The sequence below is a fragment of the Hippocampus guttulatus genome, chromosome 11 (genome assembly GCF_054856545.1).
Source record: "Hippocampus guttulatus isolate MCC_2025c chromosome 11, RoL_Hgut_1.0, whole genome shotgun sequence".
Taxonomy (NCBI): Eukaryota; Metazoa; Chordata; class Actinopteri; order Syngnathiformes; family Syngnathidae; genus Hippocampus; species Hippocampus guttulatus.
Genome location: NC_141271.1, coordinates 18,782,151 through 18,797,729, shown reverse-complemented (window position 1 = coordinate 18,797,729; position 15,579 = coordinate 18,782,151). Strand labels below are relative to the sequence as shown.

The window sequence follows — 15,579 nt, the reverse complement described above, 5'->3', positions numbered from 1 at the left end:
GTTGAAACAATTTGACACCCACCCACACTTGAAAGTTGCCAACACTGTTTTAATCCCTGTTTTTCTAATAAAGTTTTTTTTTCACCCTTCCCCTGATTTAATCAACACCACTACTCTTCTCCAGTGCATGTACTTTTCGAAAGGTTTCAATGCCCATACTTTCCCAGGAGAACAGTTTCAACACCCACACTTTTCCCACTAAAAGCAGCAGTAATTCATCATATACTCTCGTGGACGCGCATGGCCCCCCTCAACGGCCACGCGCAAATCGCCGCGCTCGCTCCCGCGAGCAGAGGCCCGCCCAGCAAATCGGATCACGTGACCCCCGTGATCGAATTACAGTTTAAATTTCGGTGCGCGCGCCTGCCGCACACGAAAACCGAAGACGGTCGATAGACTGCGGACTCTTCGCCGCGACTGAAATAACAGTCGGTCTCCTCCTTCGATTCACGTGGTCCTACCCCCTCAAACGGGCAAGAATGTCGGACGAAAAGCCAAAGGTGAGTGCTGTACACCTACCCCTCTCCGTTGGGGAACCGGCGGGTGCTAAGCTAATCGGTTAACACGGGATGCTATTGCTAAGCTAACGGTGAGCTAATCGGTTAGTACAGGATGCTAATGGTAAGAGCGTCACTTCCACGGCTGGGTCAGGACGGCGCATTTGAGCGCGGAGGGAGGGAGCGGGCGCTAAAACAAAGGTTGGCACATTCGGACAATTTATCGAATAAATGGACAAATTTGGGCACATTTTCTGATAATTTTACATTACGACCGGATGACCATATGTCGATACTGCGCGTCCTATTCCTGTTGAGGCGCACTTACACCAAATCCACACTCCAGCCGTCGTTTGCGCCATTGTGGCTTTCTGCGCCAGTTCCAACTCGGGCTAGCTCGGCGTGCTAACCGAGCATGAATAGCGTAGCCGGTTGGAAAGATACAAAGACACATCTTTCCCTCGCTGTCCCATTGATTTTAATCTTGAAACTGACGACTTCTGTTGTGTCTGCGCAGGAAGGAGTGAAGACGGAGAACGACCACATCAACCTGAAAGTGGCCGGTCAAGATGGCTCGGTGGTACAGTTCAAAATCAAGAGGCACACGCCTCTCAGCAAACTCATGAAAGCATACTGTGAACGGCAGGTACGTGCGACTCTTGCTGCTGGAGTGCTGTCATGCTGGCAAATTTGTGTTGACCTCACATTCTTTAGTGACTCCTGTCTATGTCCAGGGACTGTCGATTCGTCAGATAAGGTTTAGGTTTGATGGGCAGCCCATAAATGAGACGGACACACCTTCACAGGTTGGTCGTACACATCCTTACGTAATGCAATACAATCATCTTGACACGCTTTTCAGTGGGCGTCCATTTCCATTATACTCTGATTTTTAACTATTACTGAGCAGCCAGGACAGAGGAGACTGTCAGAATATGCATCATCACACTTGTCAGAGAACCTATCTGTTATGTGATAAGGAGGAAGCAAAATTCCAACACTTGTAGAGTCGATGCTTAGGTGTTGAAATGCGACGAGGTGTGCACTGACTTGACAGTTTGCGTTGCTGTTGTGCAGTTGGAAATGGAGGACGAAGACACTATCGACGTGTTCCAGCAACAAACGGGAGGAAGCTATTCTTAAGTGGAGAGACTCCTCTTCGGGGAATGTGTCCACACCATTGTTTTTCATTTTGTAATTGTTTATTATTGTTTTTCTTTCTTTTTTTTTTTTTTTTTCTTTCCTTGTCCCGCCCGGCCTAACCCCATATTTTGCTGCCAGGCTTTTCACCACAGGCAGATTTTACAGTTCAAGAATTGGGAGGATGATAGGCGGTTTCTTGCAAACCAAGACCATTTGTGTGTCCGACGGTAGGCATTCTTGTGCGTCTCAATTTTTACAGGAACTTGATGCCAAAATCCTTTTTTAATCATATTTGTCAGGTTGAATTCAGGATGTCCCCCTCATCCCAATTATTTTGACGGCCTTTGGAGCAAAATCAATTCTCATAATTTCACCCCAACCTGATTTGTTGTCTGTTTTGAAGTAGCTATATTTGCCGTGATTTGTATCCACGTTTGCAGAGAGATGCGTATGAATGATGTTGGTCTGTGTGTGACGTTTCACTCGGAGCAGATTGAACCGAATGCTAAAAATCAGTCAGTCACGTCATGTTGCTGGACCAAAAAAAGAAAAAAAACTACAAACGCTAAATAAAGTGTTCTTTTTATAATTTTTTGTGCCTAATTGTTACTGTTCTTTGTTTCTCCAGACCCAGTTAATTTGCTTTCCTATGGAGCTTGCGGGGGCATAAATATTCCCTTTTAATTAACCAGAGATTACTCGTATGTTTAGTATGAAATAAGCAGAAGTCTAAAACACACCCGGCTGAGGAATTTGTCAGCTTCTCAAACAAAAAAGTGCGCTGTAGCCTACGCACCTCGCCTCCAACCGCGGAGACTGCGGTGCAGTACATTTTAGATCCACGAGAGGCCAGCGTTGTCTAATTCCTGATAAACTGTTTGAACAGAGCCAGTGCAGACCGCGTGATTGTCTTTTTCAACTTTCTTTCACTCACAGTAAAAACAACGCCGTTTGCTAAGAATTACCCCCCCCCCCCCCCCCAAAAAATCTGTTATTATCCAAGTCGTGGTCAAGACAAGACCAGCAAACACTTGGACGATTTTATTTTTTTCCAAAGAACATAAACGATTTGGGCTCTATCAGGCTAATGGGATGTGCATTGAATTCTAAAGATGGGTAATGCTTGACTTCCTGTGTTTTTCATTTGATTGTCTCACCAAAGCTCACAAAAAGTAAGGGATGGTTGGCTTTTGCTTGAAATTGCAGGATGAGGCTAAAATACACATGAACCTTTACAGGTGAATTTAATGTCTTCTTTTTTTTTTTAATGCATGTCCAACACTTAGGTACTTTTTGGACATCTTACTCTTTGATAAGGAGCTCAAGAGCAACATTTGACCATTAAGTTTCTTGCTGCATCACATTTGACCAGAGCCCAAGATGACTCATTGTTGCGAGGCTTCAAACAGAAGGTATCCACAGAGCTTAGTTGTGATCAGGTTGCAATAGAGAGACTGGACGAGTCGCACAAAGGCCTTTTTTCAAGCAAGACTTTTGTCAAGCATGTCCATTTTGCCCATTGGCTCTTATAAAGAAAACAAAATTGTGCAAAAGCTCCTAAAACGTGGAATTTTGGATGTCATTCTAATGTTGTGCAAATGGTGAAATTATGGTTGACTTACAAAGGTCGCGATGCATTATAAATTCGTCCTGAAATTTTACACTATAGCCCCAATATGCCAAACTTTTGATGATATGGAATATGTTTAAGGCCTACAAGCTATAAGACAACCATTGGTAGTCCCGCAATGGAGAAATTTGCCAAGTATCAAAAAGTAATCGACTTTTAACACCAATGCTTCATGTTTTCGCCACTCTGGCCCTGTTATAACTCGAACAGAAAAGATGCTTGTGGCTGCTTTCACGGCTCGTTCACTGCGCCTTATGTCATGTGACGATGTGCTTGACAGCACACAGTTTGCATTATTCCGTGCCACAGATGGCTCATTGATGATGGGGGGAAAAAAAAGGCCCATCGAGTTCACTATTTTACATTTATCCAAATATGCTGAATTGCAAATGGGAGACGGTGTTAAGTCGTCATGATACAAGTACCAAGTGCATTTAATAAGATGCACCTTTGTGGCTCCACACAGGAAGGCCCGGGGCACAGAATCGAACCCGCGACCTCTGCACTGTGAGAAGGACGTGCTAACCAGTCGCTCACTGTGCCCCCTGCAACAATCATTTCAATGAAATAATTCATATCGACCGCCGTATTAGCGTTTCGAGCAAGTCATTATGGCGCCTGCGTCTTCATTTCTCTCCTACTCTCAGATTGCAGAAGCGGGTGCTTACTATAGTCAAAAAGGAATTTAGGATAATAGACCATGATGGACACAGCAGGACTGAGGGCGCAGGGTGGTGGTCCGCTCTCCATTGCAGGCCCAGCAAATCAAGTTAACATGCAGCACGTTGTGATCGTATGAGGTCACTCGCATCCAGTCGACCTCGCACGTGACGCACTTTGGCTGCCTGAATGGAAGCAGTGTGTGTGTGTGTGTGTGTTGTTGTGCGCGTGGGGACGACCAGTCGCTCCGCTCGTCTCCACAGCTCCCAATGCTGACGTCACCCCCGCTGTGTTGTCCCCACCCTGGCCTCTGATGTGGCAATGATTGTGTTTGCGCTCTCGTCATAAATTGAATCTCAAGTGGTTCTTTTCTTTAAGATGCTGAATAACATTTTCTCATCTCAAGGCAGTGGACATTGAATTACTTAAGTGTAGTAAACTGACAGATGTATTTATATATGTATGTACCTGTATATAACTTGAGAATGGGGTGAAGGAAAAAAATGTACATTCCTAATCCAAAGTTGCTCTATAAATTATTTGCCCTTTCGCAGTCTTGTTTTTTGTTGTTTTCTAGTTTGAGGTGTCATGAAAGCAGAAAGTATTCTCATCAAAGTCACTTTTCTCGATTACATGTTTCTTGATATGAAAAGAGAATTTTCTCTGCTTTTTTGGTGTTTGGTTTTCTTATTGGTGAAACCAATCCACGTTCTAATGCTGATTACTGAGGAAGAGGAAAAAAAAAGTAGAAGCAAACTTTTTTTCTGATGGAATTTCTCTGCAATTTCTTTTGTCAGGTTTTAGCTCTCGTTCTGTATTTTCACCTAAAACAATATTGTGCGGGTCTTGAAAAATCAGTCCAAAAGTGCTCTAAAACCCCTTCAAACTATACCTTTTGCTTGAAATTAACCGGTGTAAGCGGCATCAGTCGTAATTCAATGCAACAGCTGCCCAGCTGCTTTAACGTTTTCTACATATAGTATAGAAAGGGAAACCTGTTGTTTTAAAGGCCCATCCTTTAAGGGGCCTCTTCCTTTGGGACCCGCAGCAGTAGATTACCTTACGTCACAAAGCAGGTCAGGTAGTGCCCCACCAGGTGGCACTGTTTTCCCTTTTGTTTATTTATATATTTACACCTATTAAAATGAAGTCCAAGACACACTAAAAAAGTGATTTAGTACATCATTTAAAAAAAATGTACTCTGTTCTGACTCGCCCTTTGATAAGCCCTTAGCTTGCTATTAAACGAGTTGTGGTTACTGAACGCCATCATTGGCCCATGGGTTCAAAATTAGCCAAGCAACATTAGATGCGTTAACTATGACGTAACTCCGGAGGTGTAGCCCACTGGGCGCGGCTTCAAAAAATGTCTTTTAATTGGCCTGTGGACCACAAAAGTTATCACATTATTGTATTATTGTCCTCGTTCTCTCTCGCTCTCTCTCTCTCTCTCTATATATATGTATATAAGTTGCTGGTGGAATTTGGTTGCGTAATTGATTTGCCTTAAGGGATGACTTTGTGGCAAACTAATATTAAGGAAATTAGTGCTTTTATTACTTCCGCTTCATGATCAAGGGCACTTGCGAGTCAGCCCAGTGGGCGTGGCTATCAAAAAACGGTATTTTAATTGCCATTTGGGGCAAAAACGTAGTACTGTAGTTTGAGGGAACGTTGCATAGCAACACATATTTTGGAACCCTCGCGATGCTTGCAACAAATTTGTGGGATCTCATAACTTTACTTGAAAGAAAGACCGCGCCTCGTAAAATGGCCACTTTGATGGTACGATGTGTTTACGGTAACGTAAGCTACGTGTGCACGTTTGTCTTTGAAATATATAGCAAATAAACACGGGCACTTTCAACGTGGCGAAAGAATATGTATGTCGTCTAAAAACGATAGTGACCCTCCCGGGCCAGGGTGCTTTGTTTTCGGGGACTCAATGTACCACAATGCAATAGCAAAATGTCATCTCCTTGGCTACGGCTTTAGTGGAGCTAAAGAAGACGAAGAAGGAGGCTCGGCCCGGTTGAAAGGAGTCATTGTGGTGCGGGATGAGCGGGTGTGTGTGAGTTAGCACGCCCCCTCCTCCTTGACTATCTTCTGAGCAGAGAGGAGGGATTAGTTAATGAGCACACACACACATAACACACATCACCTCCTCGTCGGGACTACTCCGCGACGTGGAAACTAAGAGTAAAGCTTGAATCATGCCCCTCGTCATCCTCGCCGACCGGAAGCGTGATCGAAATTGGGCGAAATTCGGATAACAACGAGTGAAGTTTCCAGGTCTGTCTTCCAACTACCACCACCAGCACCTCCGCCGGCCGCCACCCGCCCTCCTCCGCAGCACTCCCGGGAAAATGCGCCCTTACCACGGGCTCCTCCGTTGCCCCCACTCCACACTCCTCGCATGTGCTCGATATGTTGAAGTGAGCACGGGCAAGGAATAGAACCTTTTTTTTAAAATATAAACGCGTGTGGATACTTTTTATTTGTAGGTTGAACTAAACAACTGGTTGCTCCAATTCAACATGGGGAACGCAGGGAGCATGGACCAGCACACGGATCTCAGGGGCCACAATATGCCCCTAAAACTACCAATGCCGGATCCGGGGGAACTGGAGGAAAGATTCGCTATAGTTTTGGTGAGTACAAAAAAGTTTTCAAATGTATGCTTGCTCTTTGTCAATCGTGGGATAGGATGGCTATGCGAGTATGGGTTGTACTCTTGGTAGTCCAACACGCCTGATATCTTTTGTTGTTGCCACAACCTAGTGGGAGACCAACCTAGTAAAGATCCCTGTGTCATGTTGCTTCAGATTATTGGCTTTCCCAAACGTTTTCAGCCACAAAACAGTCGGAAATTTAGCATATATTGTCATGACAAAATCCCAAAAGTGAATAAAAAGCTCCTTTTAGGACCAAACCCAAGTTTGGAAACCCTTAGTGCGGGATTACATATTTCATGAACTCGAAAAACGTTAGCTAATATCACCCTTTGACTAAGGTGTTGAATTGCAACGGTTTTCCACCAAGTATCACTAAACGCCTAATGCTCGTCTCTCCCAAGTATTGCAACATAAGGTTAAATACAACTGAACTATATTTAGTGATTCTTTCACATGCCACGCTTTGAGAATCACAGGACAAAGACGCGAACAACTAATTTCAGCTCATGACTCCATAACAAAGCACCACTTAAAATATCTTTTGAGGAAGGAAGATACCAATTTAGAAAGGCTTTGAGGCTGTCATTTGTAACGTTGTGAGGTCAGCAGCTGGACCATCTGTCACGTTGTCATAAACGCTGTGCAGAACTTGCTGAGTATTGATCTTTCTGAGGGAGAGTCTTGTGTTATGTATATCTAAAACCAAGGCAGACAAGTTAACAACCGTACGTAGACTGGCCCAATATAATGGTCCGACACAATTAAAAAAGACAGCTAAAATGCTGCCTCTGCCTTTGAAGACCTCTTGCTCTGTAGGTTTTAGCTAGCGCTAAAAAAATGATTTGGCTGGTGCAACCATGCTCAGTTTTGATCTACAGGGAGATTCATTGAACCATTAGGCATATTAATGCTATCCCAGCGCAACTTCTCATAGGGGACATTGTGTTGTGGGTCTGGTTGTGAATTTAGTTGGTTGTAGAATAACAAATTGAAACTCGACTAACTGTAAGCGTTCTCTGGTAACTACAGAAACATTGTGGCCGAAAAACAATTTGTCCTTGGTGCCATTCTACATTAAGTAAAAAAAAGTTTTAATTATTACCTCTCTGGCAATGTCACATCAAAGCTGAAAATGATGACCTCATTCAAAGACGTTACATTTTTAGCTGTAGTTTGCGGGATAAGGCCAAAATAAACAAGTTACTCATTTTTTGATGGGCCACATGACTTGGATGAACTGTGTACAGTGTTGTTAACTTTGTCAGAAAAAAGCGTTTCTTTTATTTCTCAGTGAATAAAACTCAAGATTTTTTTTTTTCAATGTGGGATTCAACGTGATTTTGTGGGTAAGATTTCCGGCCGTGCCTTTTTTAGCTGCTAAAGATCCCAGAAGATGAAAAGTTGCGGTCGAGCAGCTGGTCTGAAATTTGAGCAGCGCTTCAGAAATATGGGTCAAACGTGACTGTCGCTCACTTATTGTGCACTCATAAACATGAGCGGCTCAGCCAGGGAAGGAACTCGAGACGGCGACTTCTTAAGGCTCGTATGATCGGAAAAAAAATCATTTCCTGCTCCATTCATACGTGATTTCAAATTGGTAGTCGACAAGTCAGTAAGATGATCAGGCGAGATCCCCGTGCGGCCTGTTTGGATGGGTCGGCTGCTTCCTTCATGATCCCCTTGCTGATTAGACTGACTCGACCTGACACAGCACACGTTACAGACATAAACACGACTCGAGCGGGTACGTCAGCCATCGGGGTTTTTTTTTTTTTCCCCCTCCTGGAAACCTCAACACGAAAATAAGAAAAATGTCTTTGTGTTGGGAAGCGGCTCTCGAAAGGATCCGCGTGACCATTGCTTCTTTTCACCCAGTGACAGTTCCCCGCCTTACAAATACGTGGCAAGAAAAACCTTTTGGGTTTTCAAACTTTCACGAACAGCAGACGACGTCAAAGCCCGCCTTGTCCGCAATTGTTTCAACCCATCGGCGGTGCTTCTGCTGTTCAGAAATCGGTGTGTCCTCATATTTTTGGGGGTGTGCTGCGCGATGCCTCCGCTCTCGATGGGCATGGAAGCCCCTGCGGCATTTCAAGGAATCGAGCGCCCTAATCGCAGGCTTTAAGCCTTACGTAGCGTCATTTCGACTGGAATCACGCGTGCCGTGCCTTGATTGCCCGTGCGATGACAATGCCGGCCTTTATCACCGTGAATTGAAATCTAAATGGCTGCTGATTACCCGCCCCTGTCACCCGACTCATTCATCAGCGCTGCAATGACCAAACTTTGTACCGGAGACGTGTCATGATTAGTCATAGCTCGATGAAATCGACTCAAGGTTACGTTTACTGAGCTTCTCTGTTACACTCTCTGTCAATCAGACTACTATTGATTTGTTTTTGTCCCCCTGGAAGATGGTCTTGCCCGACCTTAGCGTTTTTCTGCTTTCATCCCCCACCTCGCCAAACAAAAACACACTCAACTGTCTAATCAGTCTTTAGTTGGTATTAATCAAGTCATGTGTGGCTACTATTGTGAATTTGACACCCAATTTTCTTCTTCGGTCGCTTTTCCCCCTCAAACTTTCTGGAGTAGAAAAAGAGGCTAGTTTATGTGGCTAATAGGTTTGATCAACAGCTAATCCCCGTTTCACGGAAGGGAATCGCTGGGATTTAGTCGGCGCTCACGTTCGAGAACGGGCCTTTGCAAAGATTGCCGCCGCTTATCAAGCAGTGAGCCGTTTTGGAAATCGAGTCAATGCTGGCACTCGAGATGAAACACAACGGCGCTATTTACTGCGATTTGGGACAGCCTGCTGCTTTTGTTGAATAGGATAGAAGAGAATCGGCCTTCTATGACCAAGTCATGTGAAATCCTCGATGTGTTTCTAAATACATGAAACATCAGGGGTGTCAAACTCATTTTTATCGCGGGCCACATTGTAGTTACGGTTTCCTTTGGAAGGCCGTGATGAATTTTGGGGAAACCATATCAATGTTGAATCACCTCCACATATTACATACACAGCGCACAACAAATTGATGGATAACTAGTTTTAAAATCCGAAGTCAAAAATAATCACTGTTATTGTGGATTACATATGACAATTTGAAAATTTGGTTCAGACTTTAGCGAGCGTCATGGAACTTGAAATGCTTGATTTGCTTTCGCGGGCCAGATAAAACGATGTGGTGGGCCAGATCTAGCCCCGGGCCTTGACTTTGACACCCGTGTTATACATCTTTGAAGATTATTGTTGAAAATGCGCAAGGACTTAGAACTATGTTGTACTCAATTGTGAATATACAGCGCTTTTTGGGGGGGGGGGGTTGAAATGTTTCCCAATTAACCCTTGATGAGCAAGACTTGGACATCATTTACGGTCCCCTGTTCTCTAAACAATGACTATTTGGGTTTAGATTACGGCCCAGGACATGACCAAGGACACGTGATTGTGAACATGCCTTTCTTATCTATGGCAGAGAAGATCAGCGCCTGACTCTGAGAATTTGTGAGAAGGAGACTTCATACCAAACGAAACTGCAACTAGCAGTTTGTGCGTACCGACGCCCGGCCCGCTTTTCGACTTCCGACCTTGGATTGGTGCGTCAAGGCCCCCGGTTATCTTCCAAGACCTTTGGTGATGATGGAAGTCATTGACTTGATATTATTAATCTTGGGTGTCGCGGCCTGGCATTCTTTAATCCGGTTGGAGGTGAACCGAAAAAAATGTGACGTTAGCGGCCGTGGTTCGGTGCCCAGGAAGTGACTCACTGAGGCTTGCTTGTTTTTCCCTGTTGACTCTTCTTCATTAAAAAATCAGTACAATGGCTATTCTGAAATCGGCATAGGGTGAGCATGCCGATTGGAGCAGCAATGCAAGCGAACACTGGCGTTCTTTATTTTGCCCGGAATCCAACAAAGAGCCTGGCACCCGACCCAGAACCGGCAAGCCTACAAGAGGCCACCCCAACCCGCTTCGGGATGATTGCGGGTTACGTGTGTTCGAATCCGCAGGAAGCCAGCCAGCAATTAGCCATGAAACGAGATGCTTGGGGAACGACATCGTCAGGCTGCCAGTGCTGGGATCTCTCTGGAGTGGGGGGGGGGGGGGGGTGAGGCGGGTGTGTGTGAGGTGATGAAGTGGCACTCACATACCCAGAGCGGACCCCGAAGGCATCTTGTCTGACTGGCAGCGGCTCGGTAGATTATGTAAGAGCAGGTCTCGCTGGCTGCGCGCTGGGCCTCTCTCCGTATTGTTCTTCGCAGGTCAATGAGAGGCTGTTTGCTTCTCACTCCGCCGCTTGGGTGGCAGACTACCGAGCAAGACCGATACTGAGATCAATACGCGAATGCCGACTCTGAGCAAGAATGATTTTGACCGGGCCGTGACTCGATGCATTCTTCAAGACAGTATCCCTCTTTTCTTTGCGGCACCCAAGACACCCAAGACGTCTACCAAGACACGAGAACCTCAATGTTAGCTAATTTTATGTGTTGCCTTGTTAGCGAATTTCAAAACTCACGGCGAGCCACACAGCGCGCAAAACAGAAGGCCAGCGCTTCATGCTCGTTCGCCGACACCCACGTCACTCACCACGTCAGGCGCTGCCTTTCCGAAGCCATACACTCTTCTTGTGTTTAATCACGCTGAATACATTTTCAACGGATTATTCTGCATGACAGTTGGTCGCATACTTGATTCGAAAAATGTATAAAAGCTGCAGCGATTGTCCACTGTATTGTGTACTCGTTTGCAATATATTTGATTTAAACACAGAAAATATTTTTTCGGCAGCATTTTGCGCGATTAAGGAGGTTTGGATACTCCGACACGATGCAAGAATTATTTTTCGACCAATTAAAGCGTATCCGAAATCTTTCTTTGGTGAGCTGTCGGTTGACCACTAAAAGGAGCATACGTTGGAAAAGTCAAGCCGGGTTGTATTTTTCTGATGCGCACGAGTGTTTTTCGCAGCCCGAGGACATCAGAGGCTAAAGCCGTATGCTGCAGTCCATTTATCATTGTCAAGATCTTGTACAGGCTCCAAGATGGCAGCTGCAGGGTCAGAGGCCAGATTATCGGGGGTCAAAGTGTCTTCTCAGGGCGGGCGCTTTTTTTGTAACCTGTCAAGAATTTGTTGACGTTTACATGCGCTGCCTTCGGAACACATCCTGATGTCACGCTGACCCGTCGGCGGTGTGTTTTTGGCGCCTCTGCCAGCTTTATCTTGTGACATTGGTGTTGTCTTTTTTGTTGTTGTTGTTTTTCTCCCTTTGGAAAGCCTTGAGCTACTCTGAGACTGTAAGTGTGTTATTGGAGAACTGCCGGATGTGTTCACTTTATGTGCTGTCATCGTGACGCATTCTGAAACAAATTTGGATTTGCGCTGCCCACGCCAGGGAAGAGGGGTTGTTGTGGTCTTTTCTGATGACATTTTGTCTATTTGCGAGGAAGCGTTTGTGACCTGAGTTGGTTGACCGACTTTTTGAACAACTTTTTTTTTTTTTTTCTTTCCGGCCTTTCGTTTCAGGCACGGCACAAAAGAAGCAGGCGGCTGGCCGGCGGCCGGCCGGCCGGCCGACCCGCGCGTTGCCAGATTTAACATCTGCAGCGCAGAATAAGGAGGTCCTCTTGCATTTCAATGTACTTTTGCCAGTGTTTGATACAGACCCCATCCTGACTCCAGACAATACAAGGGTCTGTTGTTTCAGGCCTGACTGGACCCCAGGACCCCCACCCTTACAGGAGACCTGTAAACCAATCCGCCACTCATGACCGAGTGGAGATTAAAGGATGAGATTCCTGTAAACCCCCCCCCCCCCCCCCACCCCGACTGGACAAAGGCAACACAACTAACATTCAATACAGAAACAAGCTGCGTTATTTTCCTCTGTAAATGTCAGATGAAACTAGTCAGACGCACAGGTTACGTGGCTTGTTTAGTTTGTCGAGCTGAGGAATACCACAAATAGTTTTCCACGTAAGTAGGCCACTGTTTTGCTTTTTTTATTATTCAAAGTACACCTCTACACCTTGTGCAGGACACCTTATAAGCAGCCGTTTGTATCATAATGAAATTGGTGCCGCCTAATAGAAAAGACTAAGACAGATGCTAATTGACCTTCAGCTTGATGAGATTTGAAGTGGAGTCATTCGTCTACATCTGCGATCGTCATGATAACCCGGCCGCCGCCCCCCTGACGTAGTTGGCGCCAGAGTCTGGCCCAACAAGTAATCGGGGCCAGCTTAAGCACCAGTTTCAAGCACCAGAGCTTGACTTCGAGCCAATTTCGCTGATGAAAAACAAAAACAAAAACTGGTGCTAACGGAACTAGCGCTAGCACAAACGCATTGGAAAAGGGCCATGTGTCAAAAGTTAGTAAATAAGTTGAAGGACTCGCCGTGAAGGTGCCTCATAGACTGATACGGTAGAATTGCGAGGGAACGGAAAAAGTGTCGACAAACATTTTCGCGCGTGAGGAGTTGAACTGTTCTATTTAGCTTGAGAAGGACGGTGTTGCATCCAAGCAGTGCGAGTCAGCTTTTGCTCCAGGCTGTTTCAAATACAAGGCAATCTAGACTCAAAACAATGCGCAATAAAGATAATTTCGTTCCCGGTTGTCAAGAGTGCTTTACAAAAGTTCCCCTTTATTATTACTTAGTTGCATATGTTGGGATGGTGCGATTAATTGAAAACCGGGATTAAAGGATCTGCGGCTTTATACTTCGCCGTGCTGGTCAATTAGCCCTCCTCTCTTTGACCTCATCATACGTCCAAATATCCTTTTCTGTGGATGAGTCGTTTCCCGCATCACGTCATCGTCTTTCTGTCTTTGCGTAGGAATGATGCAACTTTTTTTTCTTTTTGAAGCCCTAACAGTTATTTTTGTGTAAGGACAATAGCGTTTTGAGTAATTTGTTCCCGTTTTATTTGTATTCTTGGTATCTTGGAGTAAGAACACGGAGTCCATCGCGACCCGCGCACTTTCGCAACCTAACATCTGGCCTGAGCGGACCTCCTCTGCGGTCATGTAACACTTGTTTTATTTGGACAACTCCCTGCTGCTCCAAACCAATCTTCATAACGTTTCCGCTGTGTGGGGAACATTTGTCGAGTCGCATCGTTTACTCCGTATTGTTGTGGAGTTTTGCTTGATTGAGTAACGAGACATCTGTTTTCCATATTTAATATTTGATTATTTTGTCTCAAAGAGGAAGTAAGATTTGAATCCACCCACACACAGCTGATGTAGAAATATGTACAAGTCTTCTTCGGCCTTCGCTAGCAATGTTTTAATGACATTTTGAGCCAATCATTGAGTCAAAAAGTAGTGAAACGGGTCCAGCTAGCAAGAGTACATAACATATGCAAAACCGAGGACCAAGGAAGAAACCATAAAACGGCAACACATTATTTTCACTTTTTGAATAACTTCTAGGACAAGTCAATTTGACAATAAAGTTGTACTTGACTTGACAATTTGACAATAAAGTTGTACTTGACTCTTGAAGTCTAGACTCACCGACGCCCACGTCACTCACCGGGCCAGGCCCCACCTTTTAAAGCCGTACACACTCAAAATTGACCGATATTGCAGGAGAACAACAAATGTTTAATGCCAATCCGCTTTTATCCAATTGATCAATGGGATAATCGTACCATGCTCAAGTCTTGAAACGATTTGATTGCTGCAACCCGAGGTACACAGGACTATCTCCTCAGTTTCTCAAAGGCGTTAGAGTGTACGATACTTCGGCTAAATGCGCTTATTTGTGAAGGACGTACCGGCAATTTGATGTCAGTCAAGATGCTAAAGAGAAATTACACTTCCATAGTGTCATCCCAAATATCTTAAAATACAGACCGAAGAATCCAGTTTGTCATCAAATTGGACCAAACTCCCACTCGTCGCAGTTTGAATGGAATGTCACTGGAATGCGCTCACGCGTTCGGTCGTAAAACATTCCAGGCAACAGCTTGACAAATACAAACAGTACCGTCCGGATGAAGGTGGCGGCTGGGCCAAAATAGGATCGGGAGGGGTGCGTGGAGTGGGGGAGGCTAGAGGGGGGGGGGGGGGGGGGGCTTCTCGGGGATTACAAATATAATCTGAGAACAGACGGGGGACACCTGTGGCCGCGCAGACCTCGAAGGATTACAGCGGCATCCTGTGATAATGAACGGGGAGGACTGCTTGCTTGCAGCACGTGCCTCCATGCTCCCCCCGCTCCTTTCACTCCGCTCAAATTTCCGTCGGCTCTTTTCATGCCGTCTTGTCGCACGCTGGTGTAATTTATCCAAGTTTGTGCCTTGAAGTTTGTTAACCCTGCATAAAATCCTTCAAGTGGCACCCAGTCATCTTTTTATAAGAGCGCCGGTGATTCATTTCCGCCGAGTTGGGTGATTTGAAAATATTTCTAATGACTCTGCTTTTACACACGGTGTATTGTCAGAGGCTTTCTTGTTGTGGCATGTCACATGGCGTAAGACGATGAAGGAATACTGGAATTACAGCGGAGTACACAGTCATCCGTCGCTGTATTATTATTTTTTGCGGTATCACCGCATCACGGATTTCGAAGTCCTAGACATTTTTCTCTTATGCCGCAGGGGTTTGCGGTGATCGTTTTTCCACACAGAACAACGTTACGGCAGACTCAAATGGCAATAAGCGCGACCCAGAGTGTGTGCGTAAAAGTTTAGGCTCATTTCACACTCATAAAAAGAGAGTGCTGTTTTTGTGCTGTAAGGCAAAACTGTCTAGTCATCATCAATGCTAAAGTAAACGTCGGAAGCTAATTTGATGTAGCCTACCATCGCTCGGAATCCCTCCACAGTTGGACAAGGACAGACACCGCCGCTGGTTCACTTTCAAGCGCTTTATTGAATGTACGGTAACCAAATAAAACGTAACAAGCACGTTAGTACGTTAGCTACATGGACACAACTGATGTACAGTCACTCCGAAA

The 15,579-nt window shown here is 45.2% G+C and overlaps 2 protein-coding genes across 9 annotated transcripts in view; both read left to right on the top strand.

Moving 5' to 3' along the window:
* The first annotated feature begins 334 nt into the window (after positions 1 to 334).
* Positions 335 to 2,229, top strand: LOC147198484 (small ubiquitin-related modifier 3-like). The gene is made up of 4 exons (XM_086124203.1): positions 335 to 500; positions 1,015 to 1,143; positions 1,232 to 1,303; positions 1,575 to 2,229. Exons 1-4 carry the CDS (start codon positions 480 to 482, stop codon positions 1,638 to 1,640), a joined length of 288 nt encoding a protein of 95 aa, XP_085980329.1. The 5' UTR covers positions 335 to 479; the 3' UTR covers positions 1,641 to 2,229.
* Positions 2,230 to 5,989: 3,760 nt separating this feature from the next.
* fmnl2a (formin-like 2a) overlaps positions 5,990 to 15,579 on the top strand; it is a 44,218-nt gene continuing 34,628 nt past the window's right edge. For 3 of the 8 annotated variants that reach the window (XM_086123334.1, XM_086123335.1, XM_086123336.1), the window contains exon 1: positions 5,991 to 6,581. In XM_086123334.1, coding sequence (XP_085979460.1) covers positions 6,468 to 6,581 — 114 coding nt within the window. In that variant the 5' untranslated portion in view covers positions 5,991 to 6,467. Of the gene's footprint in view, positions 6,582 to 15,579 lie in introns of all 8 variants that reach the window. The other 5 variants (XM_086123331.1, XM_086123332.1, XM_086123330.1 and 2 more) reach the window with 4 other exon arrangements.

What these genes read in the sequence shown, in the direction of transcription:
- LOC147198484 (XM_086124203.1), top strand. Translation starts at nt 480, where the DNA reads ATGTCGGACGAAAAGCCAAAG. An exon ending in TGTCGGACGAAAAGCCAAAG is followed by an intron (nt 501 to 1,014) that starts GTGAGTGCTGTA and finishes GTGTCTGCGCAG; the next exon opens with GAAGGAGTGAAGACGGAGAA. An exon ending in AAGCATACTGTGAACGGCAG is followed by an intron (nt 1,144 to 1,231) that starts GTACGTGCGACT and finishes GTCTATGTCCAG; the next exon opens with GGACTGTCGATTCGTCAGAT.